General features: G+C 47.4%; 7 protein-coding genes across 7 annotated transcripts; 4 read left to right on the forward strand and 3 right to left on the reverse strand.

Annotated features, from left to right (window-relative positions):
- Positions 1–500: 500 nt before the first annotated feature.
- SAMD00019534_079700 (hypothetical protein) lies at positions 501–973 on the forward strand (the record flags this gene model as incomplete). Its single annotated transcript, XM_012897010.1, has 2 exons — positions 501–789; positions 885–973. Coding segments are annotated over 2 exons (378 nt in total), but the record flags the coding sequence as incomplete, so codon positions are not given.
- A 524-nt stretch (positions 974–1,497) lies between these two features.
- SAMD00019534_079710 (hypothetical protein) lies at positions 1,498–2,014 on the forward strand (the record flags this gene model as incomplete). The annotated part of the gene is made up of 2 exons (XM_012897011.1): positions 1,498–1,792; positions 1,881–2,014. Coding segments are annotated over 2 exons (429 nt in total), but the record flags the coding sequence as incomplete, so codon positions are not given.
- A 237-nt stretch (positions 2,015–2,251) lies between these two features.
- Positions 2,252–6,158, forward strand: SAMD00019534_079720 (hypothetical protein; the record flags this gene model as incomplete). The annotated part of the gene is made up of 6 exons (XM_012897012.1): positions 2,252–2,875; positions 2,944–3,996; positions 4,063–5,246; positions 5,310–5,450; positions 5,527–5,664; positions 5,735–6,158. Coding segments are annotated over 6 exons (3,564 nt in total), but the record flags the coding sequence as incomplete, so codon positions are not given.
- Positions 6,159–6,430: 272 nt separating this feature from the next.
- SAMD00019534_079730 (hypothetical protein) lies at positions 6,431–9,457 on the forward strand (the record flags this gene model as incomplete). Its single annotated transcript, XM_012897013.1, has 2 exons — positions 6,431–6,956; positions 7,047–9,457. Coding segments are annotated over 2 exons (2,937 nt in total), but the record flags the coding sequence as incomplete, so codon positions are not given.
- A 128-nt stretch (positions 9,458–9,585) lies between these two features.
- On the reverse strand, positions 9,586–11,463 carry SAMD00019534_079740 (hypothetical protein; the record flags this gene model as incomplete). Its single annotated transcript, XM_012897014.1, has 1 exon — positions 9,586–11,463. The coding sequence occupies one exon, from the start codon at positions 11,461–11,463 to the stop codon at positions 9,586–9,588; it is 1,878 nt and encodes a 625-aa protein (XP_012752468.1).
- A 219-nt stretch (positions 11,464–11,682) lies between these two features.
- SAMD00019534_079750 (hypothetical protein) lies at positions 11,683–13,270 on the reverse strand (the record flags this gene model as incomplete). Its single annotated transcript, XM_012897015.1, has 2 exons — positions 11,683–13,091; positions 13,177–13,270. The coding sequence occupies 2 exons, from the start codon at positions 13,268–13,270 to the stop codon at positions 11,683–11,685; spliced, it is 1,503 nt and encodes a 500-aa protein (XP_012752469.1).
- A 537-nt stretch (positions 13,271–13,807) lies between these two features.
- On the reverse strand, positions 13,808–14,317 carry SAMD00019534_079760 (hypothetical protein; the record flags this gene model as incomplete). The annotated part of the gene is made up of 1 exon (XM_012897016.1): positions 13,808–14,317. The coding sequence occupies one exon, from the start codon at positions 14,315–14,317 to the stop codon at positions 13,808–13,810; it is 510 nt and encodes a 169-aa protein (XP_012752470.1).
- Positions 14,318–15,377: the final 1,060 nt, after the last annotated feature.

Raw genomic sequence — 15,377 nt, forward strand, 5'->3', positions numbered from 1 at the left:
ATGTTTGAAACGTCGCCCGGCCACAATGTATCTAATTTTTAAAAGATGGCGTTTGTTTGCGCAAAGCGAACAGTGTGGAGTGCTTGGACACTCCCGGTCTTCCCGCTCCCAACATTCTCAATGATCATTTTGTTGATGTTACCCAATAGCAATGAGACTAACAAGCAGATCATGCAATGGCCTCGCCCCATTCAACACATATTAGGACAATGGATAATTGACCAACTCGCGCGTGATAGAGATGTGGGAGGGTACACTCAGTCAGATATTGATTACCAAGGTTGGGTTGGGTGGGCAGCACGAGGTAAGGCTTCACCTTCGAAGGGTTAAGCCCTATCTGTCCATCTCGAGGTGCCTTAACCATACCAAAGTACTATCATACCCGTTCGTTATATAATCATTCATTGGACTTACCAATCATTCAAATCATTCAAATCATTCAATAATACATATACATACTTACATACTTACATACATACATACATACATATATAATAATAATGAACAAATTAATTATACTTGTTGTCCTTGCTCTATTCTTCCAAGCTTCTTTGGGATGTTTTAGAATCAATTTATCTAGAAGTGCAGCTGGAATGACTGTAAACAGCGCAGATAATGGTAATGTTATATATAATGGTAATCAGGCTGGTGATACCACGTACCCATCTTGTGACGGATGGAAAGAGAAGGACTGGGGTGGAAGCTCCTACGGACACCTCAAGACCAGACACAACTGCAGAGACCTTGGAGAGAACCAATGGTTGTTCACAAGATCTGGTTTCAGCTCTGGTAAGTGTTAACTAGTACTCGCCAAAAATGTTGTTGTCGCTCAAACTCTCAAACTTACAAACTCAATATACTCTATCAATCAATAATTATAATAGGTTGGATGAACTTCAATGGAAACTGTCCAATCTTCTTCAACCAACTTGAGGGAAACTTGGCCACATGCTCATCCAACAACTACAACTGTTAAGAGGTTGCAAGGCAGGGAAAGGGTTGTCTCTTTCCAATCTGGTTTATAATCAATCATTCCTCTAAAATTAATTAAAATTGTTAATTCTATTCTTACTATTTCCATCATGATGATGTTGCAAGGTAATCATCATTACCAAACTTGATCTTGTCTTGTCTAGTCTTGTCTAGTTTTGAGCCAAGGCTAAGGTAACCATCGAAGCTATGGGGAAATGGATGACGAGATTGAGTAGTGGGAGATGCAAATGGATTGACTGGGCGACGGCCTTATTGTAACCTTGGTGCAAATGATTGAAATATCTCATTACCCTACTACAAACAGGAACCAATCAATGTCCCAGCTCGGTAATATATTTCCTTAACCTCCAATCTTGATCGCACCGATCACTATTCAACCTCACATCATTTATCCTTCAGTTCATCACCATCAATCATCATCCAACCATACATCATCTTCAATCATTCATTCAATCAATCATCTTCGTCATACTTATACTTATACATACACTAATAATAATAATAATGAATCAAAATGTTGTAATAATGATACTGTTGGGATGCCTGATGCTCCAATCATTGACTTATGCATGCTTGCAAGTTCAGGTGTTTAGAGCATCTGATAGATTGAGTGGATGGGCCGCCGACAACAATAAAGTTGTTCACCAAGAGTTCCTCTACATGGACACTGTTGGCTGTGACTCATGGTTTGAAAAGTACTGGGGTGGTTCCGATGCTGTCGGCTACCTCTGGACCAAGCACAACTGCAAGGATCTCGGTGAGAACGAATGGAGGTTTGAGAGACCAGGTTTCAAATCAGGTATGTTATATCTATATCTTATCAACAATCTAACTACTTCATTCTCTAACTAACTTATTCATTCATTCAATCATTCTTAACATTATAGGATGGATGAGATTCAACCAGGGATGCCCAATCACTGTAACAACAGCTCTTACATCTTCAAGTTGTAAATCATTTAACTACAACTGTGGTTCATTGGGTGATATGGTTGCCAATGATCAGCCAGAGGTTGTTCAATAAATCAATCATCTATGATACATCATTATGTTGGTGATCATCTTTCAATTCAATAATGTCACAATGTGTTATATATATTCGGCCCTATAATAGGGCGAGGGTAGTATGTGAGGGTTGAGGGTTTGGGGTTCTTCTAAAAGTTTGAAAAATGGCGCCTTTTTTTGAAGGTTTGAATGAAATGAGATACTTCATCATTCAAACAAATACACACAATTAGTTTTGTTATATATATTGATACAGATAAATAGAGAGATAACAAATAGATATAATATGTATATAGAAGAGATTATATTAGATGGATTCAAATCCTATGCTAAACGTACAGTTATAAGTGGATTCGACCCAACATTCAACGCTATAACAGGCCTGAATGGTAGTGGCAAGTCAAATATACTTGATTCAATCTGCTTTGTATTGGGTATTACAAACATCTCCCAAGTGCGTGTAAACAATCTACAGGAACTGGTATATAAGCATGGCCAGGCCGGCATCACCAAGGCCAGTGTGTCAATCGTATTCAACAACTCGGACACAGAATCGTCACCCGTCGGCTACGCACACTGCGAGAAGATCACGGTCACGCGTCAGGTGGCCATCGGTGGCAGGAACAAATACTTGATCAACGGCATCAATGCCCAAGCCAACCGTGTTCAGAACCTGTTTCACTCGGTGCAGCTCAACGTCAACAATCCGCACTTTCTCATCATGCAGGGCAGAATCACAAAGGTGATCAACATGAAGCCGCCCGAGATCCTGTCCATGATTGAAGAGGCGGCTGGCACCAGAATGTTCGAGGTCAAGAAGATGTCTGCTCTACAAACCATCGAGAAGAAACAGAAGAAGGTCGAAGAGATAACAAGAGTATGTAAAGCCGCTCGAGCGGACCTTGCCCTACACACTCACTCATTCATTCATTCAATCAATCGCAGATACTGGCAGAGGAGATCACACCAACACTTGAGAAGCTAAAGAGTGAGAGAAGTGACTACCTAAAGTTCACGAATAGTAACACAGAATGCGAGAGACTTGGCCGCTTCGTCATTGCTTATGAATATACGATGGCCAATCAAACCGTGCACAATCAGACAAACGTGACTGACGAGCTCAACAACAATCGCAAACAACTGCAACAGGAGCAGCAAGAGCTGGAGGCCGAGATCGAGGAGCTGAAGAAGCAACTGAAGAAGTTTGAGAAGAAGGACAAGGAGCTCGACATCTCGGGCCTGGAAGAGCAGTGCGACAGACTGGCCACCACTATGTTCAAGAACCAGTCGTCCAGGGATCACAAGCGCGAGGAGCTGGAAAAGGAGCGCAACAGCATCACAGGTCTGGGCCAGGCTCGCACCGAGCTGATGGCCTCCATCGCACAGAAGAAGAAGGAGAAGGAGACCCTCAGCGCCAAGATTGCGCACATTGTCGACGAGAACACTGCACTTGGCGAGAAGCTCAAGACCACTCAGAAGAAGTTGAACGACTTCACGGCCGGTATCACCGACGGCGGAGACACTGAGAACGGCTCGTTCACCGAGCAGCTGATGGAGGCCAAGCGTGTGGCCGTCAATGCTGCCAGCGAGCACAAGCAGGCCGAGGTCCGTCTGAGCCATCTGACGGGCGAGCTGACACAGAAGCGTGCTCTGGCCTCCAAGGAGACCAGCGATCACAAGAGAATGCAGGAGGAGCGCACCACCGTCGCCAAGGACGTCGACAAACTCAAGAAGGAGGTCAGCTCACTGGAGAAGAACAACGAGCGCGAGCAAGAGCTGCAGAACAGGAAGCGTGTCTTGGAGCCAAGCGTGTTTGAGATGCAGGAGAAGGTCGGCATGCTGTCTGCCCAACTGTCTGGCATGGAGTTCACCTACACCGACCCTAGCAAGGGCTTTGAGCGATCCAAAGTCAAAGGTGTCGTTGCCAACCTCATCACCCTTCGTGATCCCGAGACCGCCACAGCACTGGAGATCTGTGCCGGTGGCAAGTTGTACAATGTAAGTAGTTTGACTTGAGGCCTTAGGGCAAGCACTCACTCACTCAATAACTCCCATTCAATCAAGATTGTTATTGAGGACGAGCAGACTGGCAAGGCATTGCTGGCCAAGGGCGAGCTGAAGAGGAGAGTGACATTCCTGCCACTGAATAGGATCGAGAACAGGACGATCGAGCCACAAAAGATCAAGAGCGCAGAGAAGTTGGCCGGTGCCGACAATGTCAAGCCAGCCATCAACTTGATCCAGTATGACAAGCCACTGCAGAACGCCATGAACTTTGTCTTTGGCACAACGTTCATTGCCAAGGACAAGAAGTACGCCCAGCAGGTGGCCTTTGACAACTCGATCAGGACCAAGACAATCAGTTTGGACGGAGACGAGTACAATCCATCTGGTACATTGACGGGAGGCTCGCGTCCATCGTCTGGCTCCATCCTGACACACATCAAGAACCTGAATGAGATGCGCGCCAAACTGTCCGAGCAGCACGGCGAGCTGCAGGAGGTCAACACCAGCCTGGCCCAGATCAAGGCATCGTCAGACAAGTACAAGCAACTGTCCCAGTCGCTGCAACTGAAGGAGCATGAGCTCGGCCTCATTGACTCGCGTCTCCAGCTCAACCCCCACCATCAGCTGATCGAGAGCATCAAGGAGATTGAGAAGCGTATCGAGGACGACAAGGTGTTGCTCGAGGAGACAAAGAAGCGCGAGAAGGAATCGCTCAAGAAGGCCGAGGAGCTGGAGAAGGTAAAGAATAACTTCCAGGACATCAGGAGCCAGCAGCAGAAGCAGATCGAGAAGACGCTGGCCGAGACCAAGGAGGCCTTCAACAAGTCCAACAAGGTGGCCAAGGTCGAGCAACAGGGCATCGAGAAGATCACTCTGGAGATACAGGAGCTGGAGACTGAGATGGCCTCGCTCTCCGACCAGGCACAGGGCAACGAGGGCCACGTCTCCAAGATCGAGAAGGAGATCGCCAAGATGGAGGCGGAGCTGGCCAAAGACCAGGACGAGCTGGACACACTCAAGTCCACATTGAACCAGAAGAAGAGCATCATCAGGAGTCAGAATGAGAAGTTTGCTCAGGCACAACAAGACATTGAGAAGAACCAGCAGAAGAGGTCAGAGAATGAGTTGGAGCTCAAGAAGATCGAGCACAAGGCATCCAGATTCCAAAAGGATACCAAAGATGCAGAGAAGTATATCCAACAGATGAACAATCAATATCCATGGATCAAGAATGATAAGCAGTAAGTAGTATATAGATTGCAGATGTGATGGACTTGCACTCATACATTCAATCAATCATATAGTATGTTTGGAAAGCCCAACAGCGACTACGACTTCAAAGCACAGGATCCACAAAAGGCAACGGCCAAGTTGCTTCATCTCCAGGAAGATATTGAACGTCTGTCAAAGTCCATCAACAAGAAGGTCATGTCTATGTTTGAGAAGTATGTTATGAATCAATCACATTCACACTCACTTTATTTCTCCACGATGACTAACCATTCAATCAATCAATAACAGGGCCGAACAAGAGTACAATGACTTGGTAGAGAAGAAGAAGATCATTGAGAACGACAAGGAGAAGATTGAGACGGTCATCGCAGAGCTTGACGAAAAGAAGAATGAGTCGCTGAGGACAACATGGAAGAAGGTCAACAAGTATGTACATGATGATGATGTCCCAGCGCCACTCAAACACTCACTCATTCAATCAATCAATCAACTTTAGTGACTTTGGATCAATCTTCTCAACTCTGCTACCTGGCACCAATGCCAAGTTGGAACCACCTGAGGGCCAGTCTGAGCTGGATGGCCTGGAGGTGAAGGTCGCCTTTGGTAATGTGTGGAAGGAGACATTGAGCGAGCTGAGTGGTGGCCAGAAGTCATTGCTGGCACTATCGCTCATTCTGGCGCTGTTGCGATTCAAACCTGCGCCATTCTACATCCTGGATGAGATCGACTCTGCGCTGGACCTCTCGCATACAGCCAACATTGGAGCGATGCTCAAAACACATTTCACCGCATCACAATTCATCGTCGTCAGTCTCAAAGAAGGAATGTTCAACAATGCCAACGTCCTATTCCAGACCAAGTTTATCGATGGTGTCAGTGGAGTGATCAGAACAACTCTGGAACAAAGGAACAGACACAAGAAGTAATGTTGAAGGATGACTGAGTTGATCAATAAAAACGCAAAATCCACCTCATTCCTGTCGTGAACATTCAAAAGAAATATCTGTAAAATTGAGAATTGTGATGATTCAATGATACTTGATCACACCTTATCCGGACAGATACTACACGTATCTATATATATACACATTGTACATAGAGATAGATAGATAGAGATAGATAGATATATAGAGAAGGTCATTCATACATTGATCAAAAGATAGGCACTCAATCAATCAATCACATTAGCATTGATCAATCACTCAATCGATCAAACAATCAAACAACTGATATATATAATATGGCCTCAACTACTGCGACAAACAATCATAGAGTAGTGGAGGAGGAGTTAGAAGGCGACGAGGAGGAGTATGAGGAGGTGGTCGAGTACTACGAGGAAGAGGAAGAGGTCGTAGAGGAGGATGTCCAACAACATGGACAAAATGGACATCAATCGGATGGTGTTGGCCACGAAGCTGATGATGACGATGAAGAGGACGATGAGGAAGAGGTCGAGGGCGAGGCAGAAGAGGAGGACGTAGAGCCCATCCTCAATTACACGCGTCTCGGTCATGGCGTTACAGAGATACTCAAGGTCGACTCGGCATCATGCATGGCCGTGCATCCCAAGTTCATTGTGCTGGGCACACATCACGGCTCAGTCAGCATACACGACTTTGATGGCAACAGGATCAAGAACTTTGGTTCACAGAATGCCACCATCACAGAGATAGCCATCGATCCAACCGGCGATTATATAGCATCTTGCACAGTGGATGGTAAGGTGTTTGCGACGCGATGATGTCTGTGGCGGTGTAACCGCGATACACCAATCACTCACTCACTCATTCATTCAATCACGAACACAGGCAAGGTGGTCATCAGCCCATTCGATAGCACAGGCGAGACAATGACATTCCAATACGTTCGACCTATAACAGCAATTGCATTGGACTCTGAGTTTGCACATAAGAACACGCGACAGTTTGTTACTGGTGGCAAGGGCGGTCAGCTGATCTTGAACTCCAAGGGATGGTTCCGCTCGAAGGAGACGATCATACATCAGGGCGAGGGCCCCATCTACGCCATCAAGTGGTGCGGCAACTTCATCGCCTGGGCCAACGACAATGGCGTCAAGATCTTTGATTGCAGCACCAACATGCGCATTGCGCACATCCCCCGCAAAGAGGGATCGCCGCGCGGCGAGCTCTATCGCTGCTGTCTGTGCTGGGAGCGTCCTGACACGCTGATCATCGGCTGGGCCAAGTCGGTCGACGTCATCCAGATCATCGAGCGCATCGACGGCGTCAATGGCAACATCAACAAGATCGCACAGATCACCAATCAGTTCTCAACAACTTACTGGATCAGCGGTGTCGCGCCATTTGGCGAAGACCTCGTGTTGCTCGGCTACAGCGATGGCGCCGTCGAGGGCCAGAACGACATTAGCGCTACTGCCGCCACACCCAAGATGTCCTCGCCCACCAACCTGACGGGCGCGTGGAACCAGGGACGTGTGGACAGTGCCGAGAAGCCATCAATCTACATCGTCTCGCGCAAGACGAACCGCGCAATCACCAAGGACCATCTCAACGTCAATGGCTATCAGCACTACACGGCGTCCGACTACCGCCTCGATTACAACACACAAGAGTCAATCTTCTACATCGTGTGTCCAAAGGACGTCGTCACGGCCAAGCCTCGCAACCTGGAGGACCACATCAAGTGGCTGATGGACAAGGATCGCTACGATGACGCTCTGGCTGAGGTCGAGCGCGACCAGCAGACGATACGCTCGCTGCCGCCCAACAGGATTCGTGAGATTGGTGAGCGATACATGGACCATCTGCTACAGGACGAGAAAATGGACAAGGCTGCCAGTCTGTGCCCCAAGGTGTGCGCACGTGACAACGAGCTGTGGGAGAAGTGGTTCCTGCGCTTCATGCGCCACGGCGGCCTGCAGGCCCTGTGTCCCTACATCCCCATTGGCAACCCCAAGCTTAGCCAGCAGACGTACGAGATCCTGCTCAATCACTTCCTGCACAACGACCCAGCCACATTCCTCAAGATCGTCAGTGAGTGGGGCTCGCCTAGCGTCAACGACCTCTACGACATCAAAAAGGTGATCACCGAGGTCGAGAACCGTTTGGCGCTCAACAAGAACGAGACCATCATGGTTGGCCAGGCGCAGCTGTACATCTACGACAACCAGGAGGACAAGACCCTGGACATCTACCTGAAGCTGAAGCGCGGCAATGTCTTTGAACTGATCAAGAACAACGAGAAGCTGTACGACTCGATCCAGAACAAGGTGGCGTTGCTCATCGACTATGACAAGGTCGAGGCCATCAAGCTGCTCGTGAACAAGATCGACAAGATACCGATTCGCGTCGTCGTCAAGCAGCTGGAGAACAAGCCCGAGTACACACATCTCTATCTACACACGCTTTTCCTCAAGGACGCGCGTGCCGGCATGGACTTCCACGAGCTCCAGGTGTCTCTGTACGCACAATACGAGCCAGACCTGTTGCTGCCCTTCCTCAGGAACAGTATATCCTACAACCTGGACAAGGCGCTACAGATCTGTAAAGAGCGCAACCTATACGCCGAGATGGTCTACATCTTGGGTCGCATGGGTAGCGCCAAGGACGCGCTGAACCTCATCCTCGACAAGCTGAGGAATATCAAGGACGCCATCGAGTTTGTGGAGCAGCAAAAGGACAATGACCTGTGGAGCTACTTCATCAACAAGGCCATCACCAACCCACTGTACGTCTCGGAGTTGCTCGAGAACATTGGCAGCCACGTCGACCCCATCAAGCTGATCCGCATGATTCCCGACAAGATGGAGATCCAGAACCTGCGAAACAGACTGGTCAAGATCCTGAGCGACTATAACCTACAGATGTCTCTGCGAGAGGGCTGCAAGGAGATCCTCAAGAGCGACTGTGTCTACCTGTCCGAGACACATCTAGATGCGCTGCGGGCTGGCCACAGCATGGAAGAGTACACCAAGTGCGCCACATGCTCCCAGTCGATCGTCACACACAAGCCCGACTGCTCCATCGTGCTTTACTTCTGCAACCACGTCTATCATAGCCGCTGCATTAGGACGGCTGAGCAGCAGGGTCAGGTGCCGGGCATGCCCGGCCCACAGCAAGGAGGCGGTGCAGCGGGTGGAGCAGGTGGCGCAGGCGGACATCTCGCTCTGTTTGAGATTGGCTTCTGTCCAATCTGTCTGTCCAATCAGACCAAGGTCAACAAAGGCTCAAGAAAGATTGGCTAAACACATTCAATGTACACACCTCATCACATCAACATGGATGGATACACCTTCCAGGTTGCTTGCTTGCCATCACTATACTATTATACTATAAACTATAACAATAAAGAAGGACTTTACTTCGATCAAAGGATGAAGGTGTTGATCAACTGATGGGTGGGATTATCTGGCTCGGTCACGATGCATAGAGCTACACGACCATTGTCGATTGGACGTATTTGTGCCTCAAAGTTGATGTTACCATGCATTCTTGAATCACCTAAATTATTGACTGACGTTATTTGATAGGTTTGCACATTGGGAATGGCATGCACCAGTGCTCTGATGAGATCGCGGGACAATTGTTGATTATTTGTCTCTATTGTAATGCGGACTTCACGTAGGCGATGCGCCATCTTGATTGGCTCCTTTGGTATATCTTCCAAATACTTGATCCTTGCGGTCATTGTGACATCTTCCAACGATGCAGGGTATGGTTGGTGTTTGACAAGTGCTTCAAACCCATACAGCGCGAGGGTTTTGAGGCTGGATGGAGGCCGGATTGCATGTGAGTAGAATGGACCAACTACCAAACATTGGATTGAATCAGGAAGTACGCCAGCCTCCATCTCTTCTGCAAACTTGTTGCCAAATCCAAGATATGTGAGGGATGTTGGGAGAACACCAAGGTCAATCCTCTGATTGAATGCATGGCCCAATTTCAAGGACAATAGCGAGGTGGGCAGCACTCCATGCGCAATGATCTGTTTGTACATATGGCCAAACGTTAGGTCTATCAAGGATGAAGGTAGAGACCCATATTCCAACGTCTGATTGAACATAAATGACATCGACAATCTCTTGAGCGATGATGGTAGTACGTTGGGCGCCAAACGCTGATTGTAGCTGGTTCCAAGCTCCAGGCTTGTAATCGAGTTGGGCAGCACACCCTCGGTCAACTCTTGATTGAATTGAACATTAAACGACAGGAATGTCAATGATAGCGGGAGGCCACCTGGAATCAGTGGTCGATCGTAGTTCCTTCCAAACGTCAGTGATTGGAGTGAGCAAGGTAGCTCGCCAGGCTGAATCGAATGATTAAAGTCATTCATGAACTTGAGTGATATGAGTGAGCTTGGTAGTTTCACTTGGCTGAGCGGCTGATTGAATCGAACGCCAAACTCCAACTCTGTCAACGATGACGGTAGGATACCCTCCTTGAGTTGTCCATTGAACTCATAGCCAAAGCGAATGGTCTTCAATGACCTGGGCAAAGATCCAATCTCTATAGTGTTGTTGAACTGCGCGCCAATGCCAAACCATGTCAAGGAGTCAGGAAGGGTACCACATACGATTGGGTTGTTGTCATTGTAGCCAAGAGTCAAGGTCTCAAGTCCCGAGGGGAGCATGCCAGGTGTGATGCCACCAGTGAACCCGCCTCCAAAGGTCAGGGACTTAAGTGATGATGGAAGTACGCCAGTCTCAATCCTACGATTAAACTCTGAGCTCAGAGTAAGTGAGGTAAGGGATGGGGGCAGGGTATCGGGTGTGAGCTCTTGATTAAAGAAACCACCTAGGCTCAACTTGGTGAGTGATGACGGGAGCGTATTTGGTCGCAATGGTTGATCGAATCCTCTGCCAAAGCCGAGTGTCTGAAGTGAAGGAGGCAGTAAGCCCGGCAGTATAGGATGATCAAAGACAAAGCCAAAGTAGAGTGTAGTGAGCGACGGTGGGAGCACACCGCGTCTGAGCTCATGGTTGGTCAGTCCGTCTAGCCACAGTGTCTTGAGTGATGGTGGGAGTGAGCCAGGTTTGATCTGTGCATGGGACTCTGAGCCAAGCGTAAGAGAGATGAGTGTCGGTGATAGTGAACCTGGTTCAATGTCATGTGAAGTCTTCCAATAACAATGACTGTCACGTTTGGTTACATTACAAGTTGTTGGTAACTTGTCCTGTATCATCATATTGTACAATCGTGTGCATGTCAAGCTGAGTGACACAACATCCAGCGCACTGTCCAACATTGAGTATACCTCTAATAACAAAACATGTGATAGTGACTCCATCTTTATGATTATGTGATTGATTGTGAATGGTGGTTGAATGAATGAATGATGAGTTGGCACAAAAGGAGGGCCTTTTTGATCTTTGTGTTTGGTAGGGTGAGGGCTGGAATGATTCCTGATTGAGTACCCATGTGTGTTGATTGATCGGTCAAATGTTTATTATAATATGTTATATGTTTACATGTGTATTGGTTTGCCATAGGTAGCCATTGCTGCCTCTTTCACAGCCTCTGAGAGTGTGGGATGGGCATGACATGTGCGCGCAATGTCTTCGGAACTGGCACCATATTCAATCGCCAAGACTGATTCGGCGATCATCTCGCCAGCACAATCACCAACGATATGAACGCCAAGTATACGATCGGTAGTGGCATCCGAGAGGAACTTGACGAATCCTTCCGTGCTGGCATTGGTCTTGGCACGAGAGTTGGCCAAGAATGGGAAGTTTCCAACGCGATACTGTACGCCCTGTTGTTCGAGCTCCTCTTCGGTGCGGCCCACCCATGCCACCTCTGGATGCGTGTAGATTACCGATGGTATAGCCGAGTAATTGACGTGTCCTGTGCCATTGTGAAGATGCTCCACCACGGCAATACCCTCCTCTTCGGCCTTGTGTGCCAGCATGGGGCCACGGACCACATCGCCAATCGCATAGATTGATGGCACGCTGGACTGGAAGTTCTCGCCAATGATCACACGGCCAGCCTTGTCCATGCCCAGACCCAGCTCCTTTGCGCCCAGACCATCGGTGTTTGGACGACGGCCCACACAGACTAGCACTACATCGGCTTCGAGCTCGCCCGTCAGTCCTGATTCGCCGACCGCCTGAACAGACACTGTGGCGCCGCCTGACTCACGCTTCGTCACGGCCGTGACCTTGGTCCCCAGGTGAAACTTGATGTGCTGCTTCTCGAGGATGCGTTGGAACTTCTTGGCCACCTCACCATCGGCACCCGCGGCAATGCGATCAGTGAACTCGATCACTGTGGTCTGTGCGCCCAGTCGTGACCAGACCGAGCCCAGCTCCAATCCAATCACGCCGCCACCAATCACAACCAAACGTTTGGGTACCGCGCGAAGTGATAGCGCGCCCGTCGACGACACGATGGTCTCCTCGTCAATGGTCACATTTGGTAGTGATGTAATCTCTGAGCCTGTGGCGATGATGATGTTCTTGGCCTCCAATGTTTTGGTCGTGCCATCAAGCTGTGCCACGCTGACCGTGTTTGTGCCAGTGATCGTGGCATGACCCTTGAGATAGTCGACCTTGTTCTTTTTGAGCAGGCCCTCGACGCCACTTGTTAGGCCATTGACTGTTTTGTCTTTGTACTTCATTATGGCGTCCAGATCGAAATCTACATTATCCACGCGGATGCCTAGACTTGGGAATCTAGTCTTGGCCTCTTCATACTTGTGCGTAGCATTCAACAATGCCTTTGAAGGTATACAACCGACATTTGAACATGTTCCACCAAGTTTGCCACGTTTCTCCACAACTGCCACACTCATACCAAGTTGACCTGCCTTAATACCAGCCACATATCCACCTGGTCCACCTCCAATTATAACTAGATCCTTCTTTACAGCTGATTAATTGATTGAATGGTTGAGTGAGTGTGTGAGGGTGAATGATTGAGTGAGTGTGATCACATGATCACGTGACTTACTTACTTGTTGATGAAGATGTAGTGAAGTATCTGATGTTGGTGACACTACCTTTGATTATTGATGTGCGGTTGGCACATTTTATAAGTATGCTATTCATTCTTATTATCTTTGTATGTACAAATAATGCGATTATGATGACCTTGTCATCACAACCTCAACTTATATATATATATATCTGAATGATCATTACAATGACACAATGATGTCGACATTGTTGAAGACGTTTAATTAACCGGTAAAGAAGTTCTCTTCTCGAGTCTGTAAATAAATAGTATCATGGTGGCGTTTGTGAGAAAGTGTGTGTTGAATATTTGTGTGGTGAATGGGCCTGGGGTTGGGCTAGGGCTGGAATCATTCCACCCCTTGGTGGAGATGTACTCAATCTTTCAAAAAGAGAAAATAATAATAAAAGGACAATTATCTATTAATCATACAAATGTCATTGTTGTATGTATGTATGAGTGATTGAGGAGGAGTGGCCTCCAATCACTCATACATGGTGGACAACAAGACGAGCAACGCAACGATGTTGTCTAGGTTTTATTAACTAACTAACTAACTACGACTAATTAATTAATAGCAGGTTTGGGTCATCTGGGTAGCGGTTGGATCAGAAGTACAGAATGACTGGATGTCAAAAGAGTATTGGGTCTTCGGCCAAACCAGAGCAATCTGTGTTGTTAAAGTATTGGACGGTCTCAGCGGTGGCGTTACAGCTAATGAGGGAGCCTCCGAAACACCAGTTGCTCTTGAAGTACTTGGTGGTGGCGGCACTGCCTCCACAGGCAGCCTCGGTGAATGTGGATGTGGCGAGGTTGCCCGCTGGCACGGCGACGTTGTCGACACACTGGAAGGTCACTCCGGTCTGGCACTCGTTCTGGTTGAATGTGCTGGTGTTGATGGGCGTGCCACTGCAGTCGGCGGCTTCGTAGTCGGCCAGGACGACCTTTGTGCCATTGCACGAGAGTATGGCCTTGCTGTCACACAAGCCAACGCGAGTATACGCACCATAGATCACATTTCCAGAAGCACACTGATGGTCACTATATTGTTGGAACAACACATAGTTTGAGGCTGATGTTCCAACTGCCACCAAGGCTACACAAGCCAAGGCAACATATAATATTTTGTTAAAGTTATACATATTATTGATAATTGATATTTGATTGATTGATTGTTTTGTAATTGAATGAGTTAGATATATGATTTAGATATATATATATATTTATGATGATGATGGATGTAGGACAATGATGATGTAGTATGGGCGATAATAGATGGATTGATGGATGAATGGATGGATGGACAAATGGAAGTGGTGTCCGTGGTTTGCTGCTCAGTCCATGACTTTTAAAGGAGAGGATGTGGGTGCACACTACACGAGATAACTTATTCAAATGAACGACAAGTCGAGAGGCCTGAGCCGTGATGATGCCACACCACCTACTTCTTCTCTGATATCTGAATAATCAACAACCACCACGCTTTGACCAGGAAACACTACGACGAGTCAAGTCATAGGTCAGTAAAGTCGGAAGCACTCGCACACTTTCAATGAGGACCAACACAACCTACGCTACACCTTTGCCTCGGGCAGCCCCCCCCCTCATTGTCTCAAAGGGCAAGAGTTCTTTGAATGGATAGCCTAAGGACAGATTTAGTGTGATTGATAGATTGCTTAATCTCCACATACGTCTACTATTTTTAGTGAACAACTTTGGAAAGACCCATTCGTTACGTTAATGGTACTACCCCACCACCAACCTCCCCATTCCATTATCGTACTTTTGTCCTGCAAGATAGTTATCATGAATAGGTTTGCAAAGTGGCTGGCGTGGCATTGGCATCAAAAAGTAATGTGGATGAATGAATGAATCAAAATCACATACACACTTTCACTTTTATCGACAACAACACAAACAACAACGACAAGAGAGCAAACAAAGGTTCACGTGAAGATGGAACCCATCGTACGCACTTGTTTGATGAGGGTGGTGTTCGATATATGACGACTTGTTAGATCTAACAAGTAACGACGAGGACTTCGAACGATGACTATGTATCAAAGGTATGTAACTCCTGATGATAAAGGTAGTAATCGATCGAATTGTGTTGTGTGTGTGTGTGTGTGGTTGTGGTTGAAAGACAGACATGACCTTAACACGACAAATTCGTACAAGTTAACATAAAAGATAGAATGCGGG

The sequence above is a fragment of the Acytostelium subglobosum genome (assembly GCF_000787575.1).
Source record: "Acytostelium subglobosum LB1 DNA, scaffold: scaffold16, whole genome shotgun sequence".
NCBI classification, from domain to species: domain Eukaryota; phylum Evosea; class Eumycetozoa; order Acytosteliales; family Acytosteliaceae; genus Acytostelium; species Acytostelium subglobosum.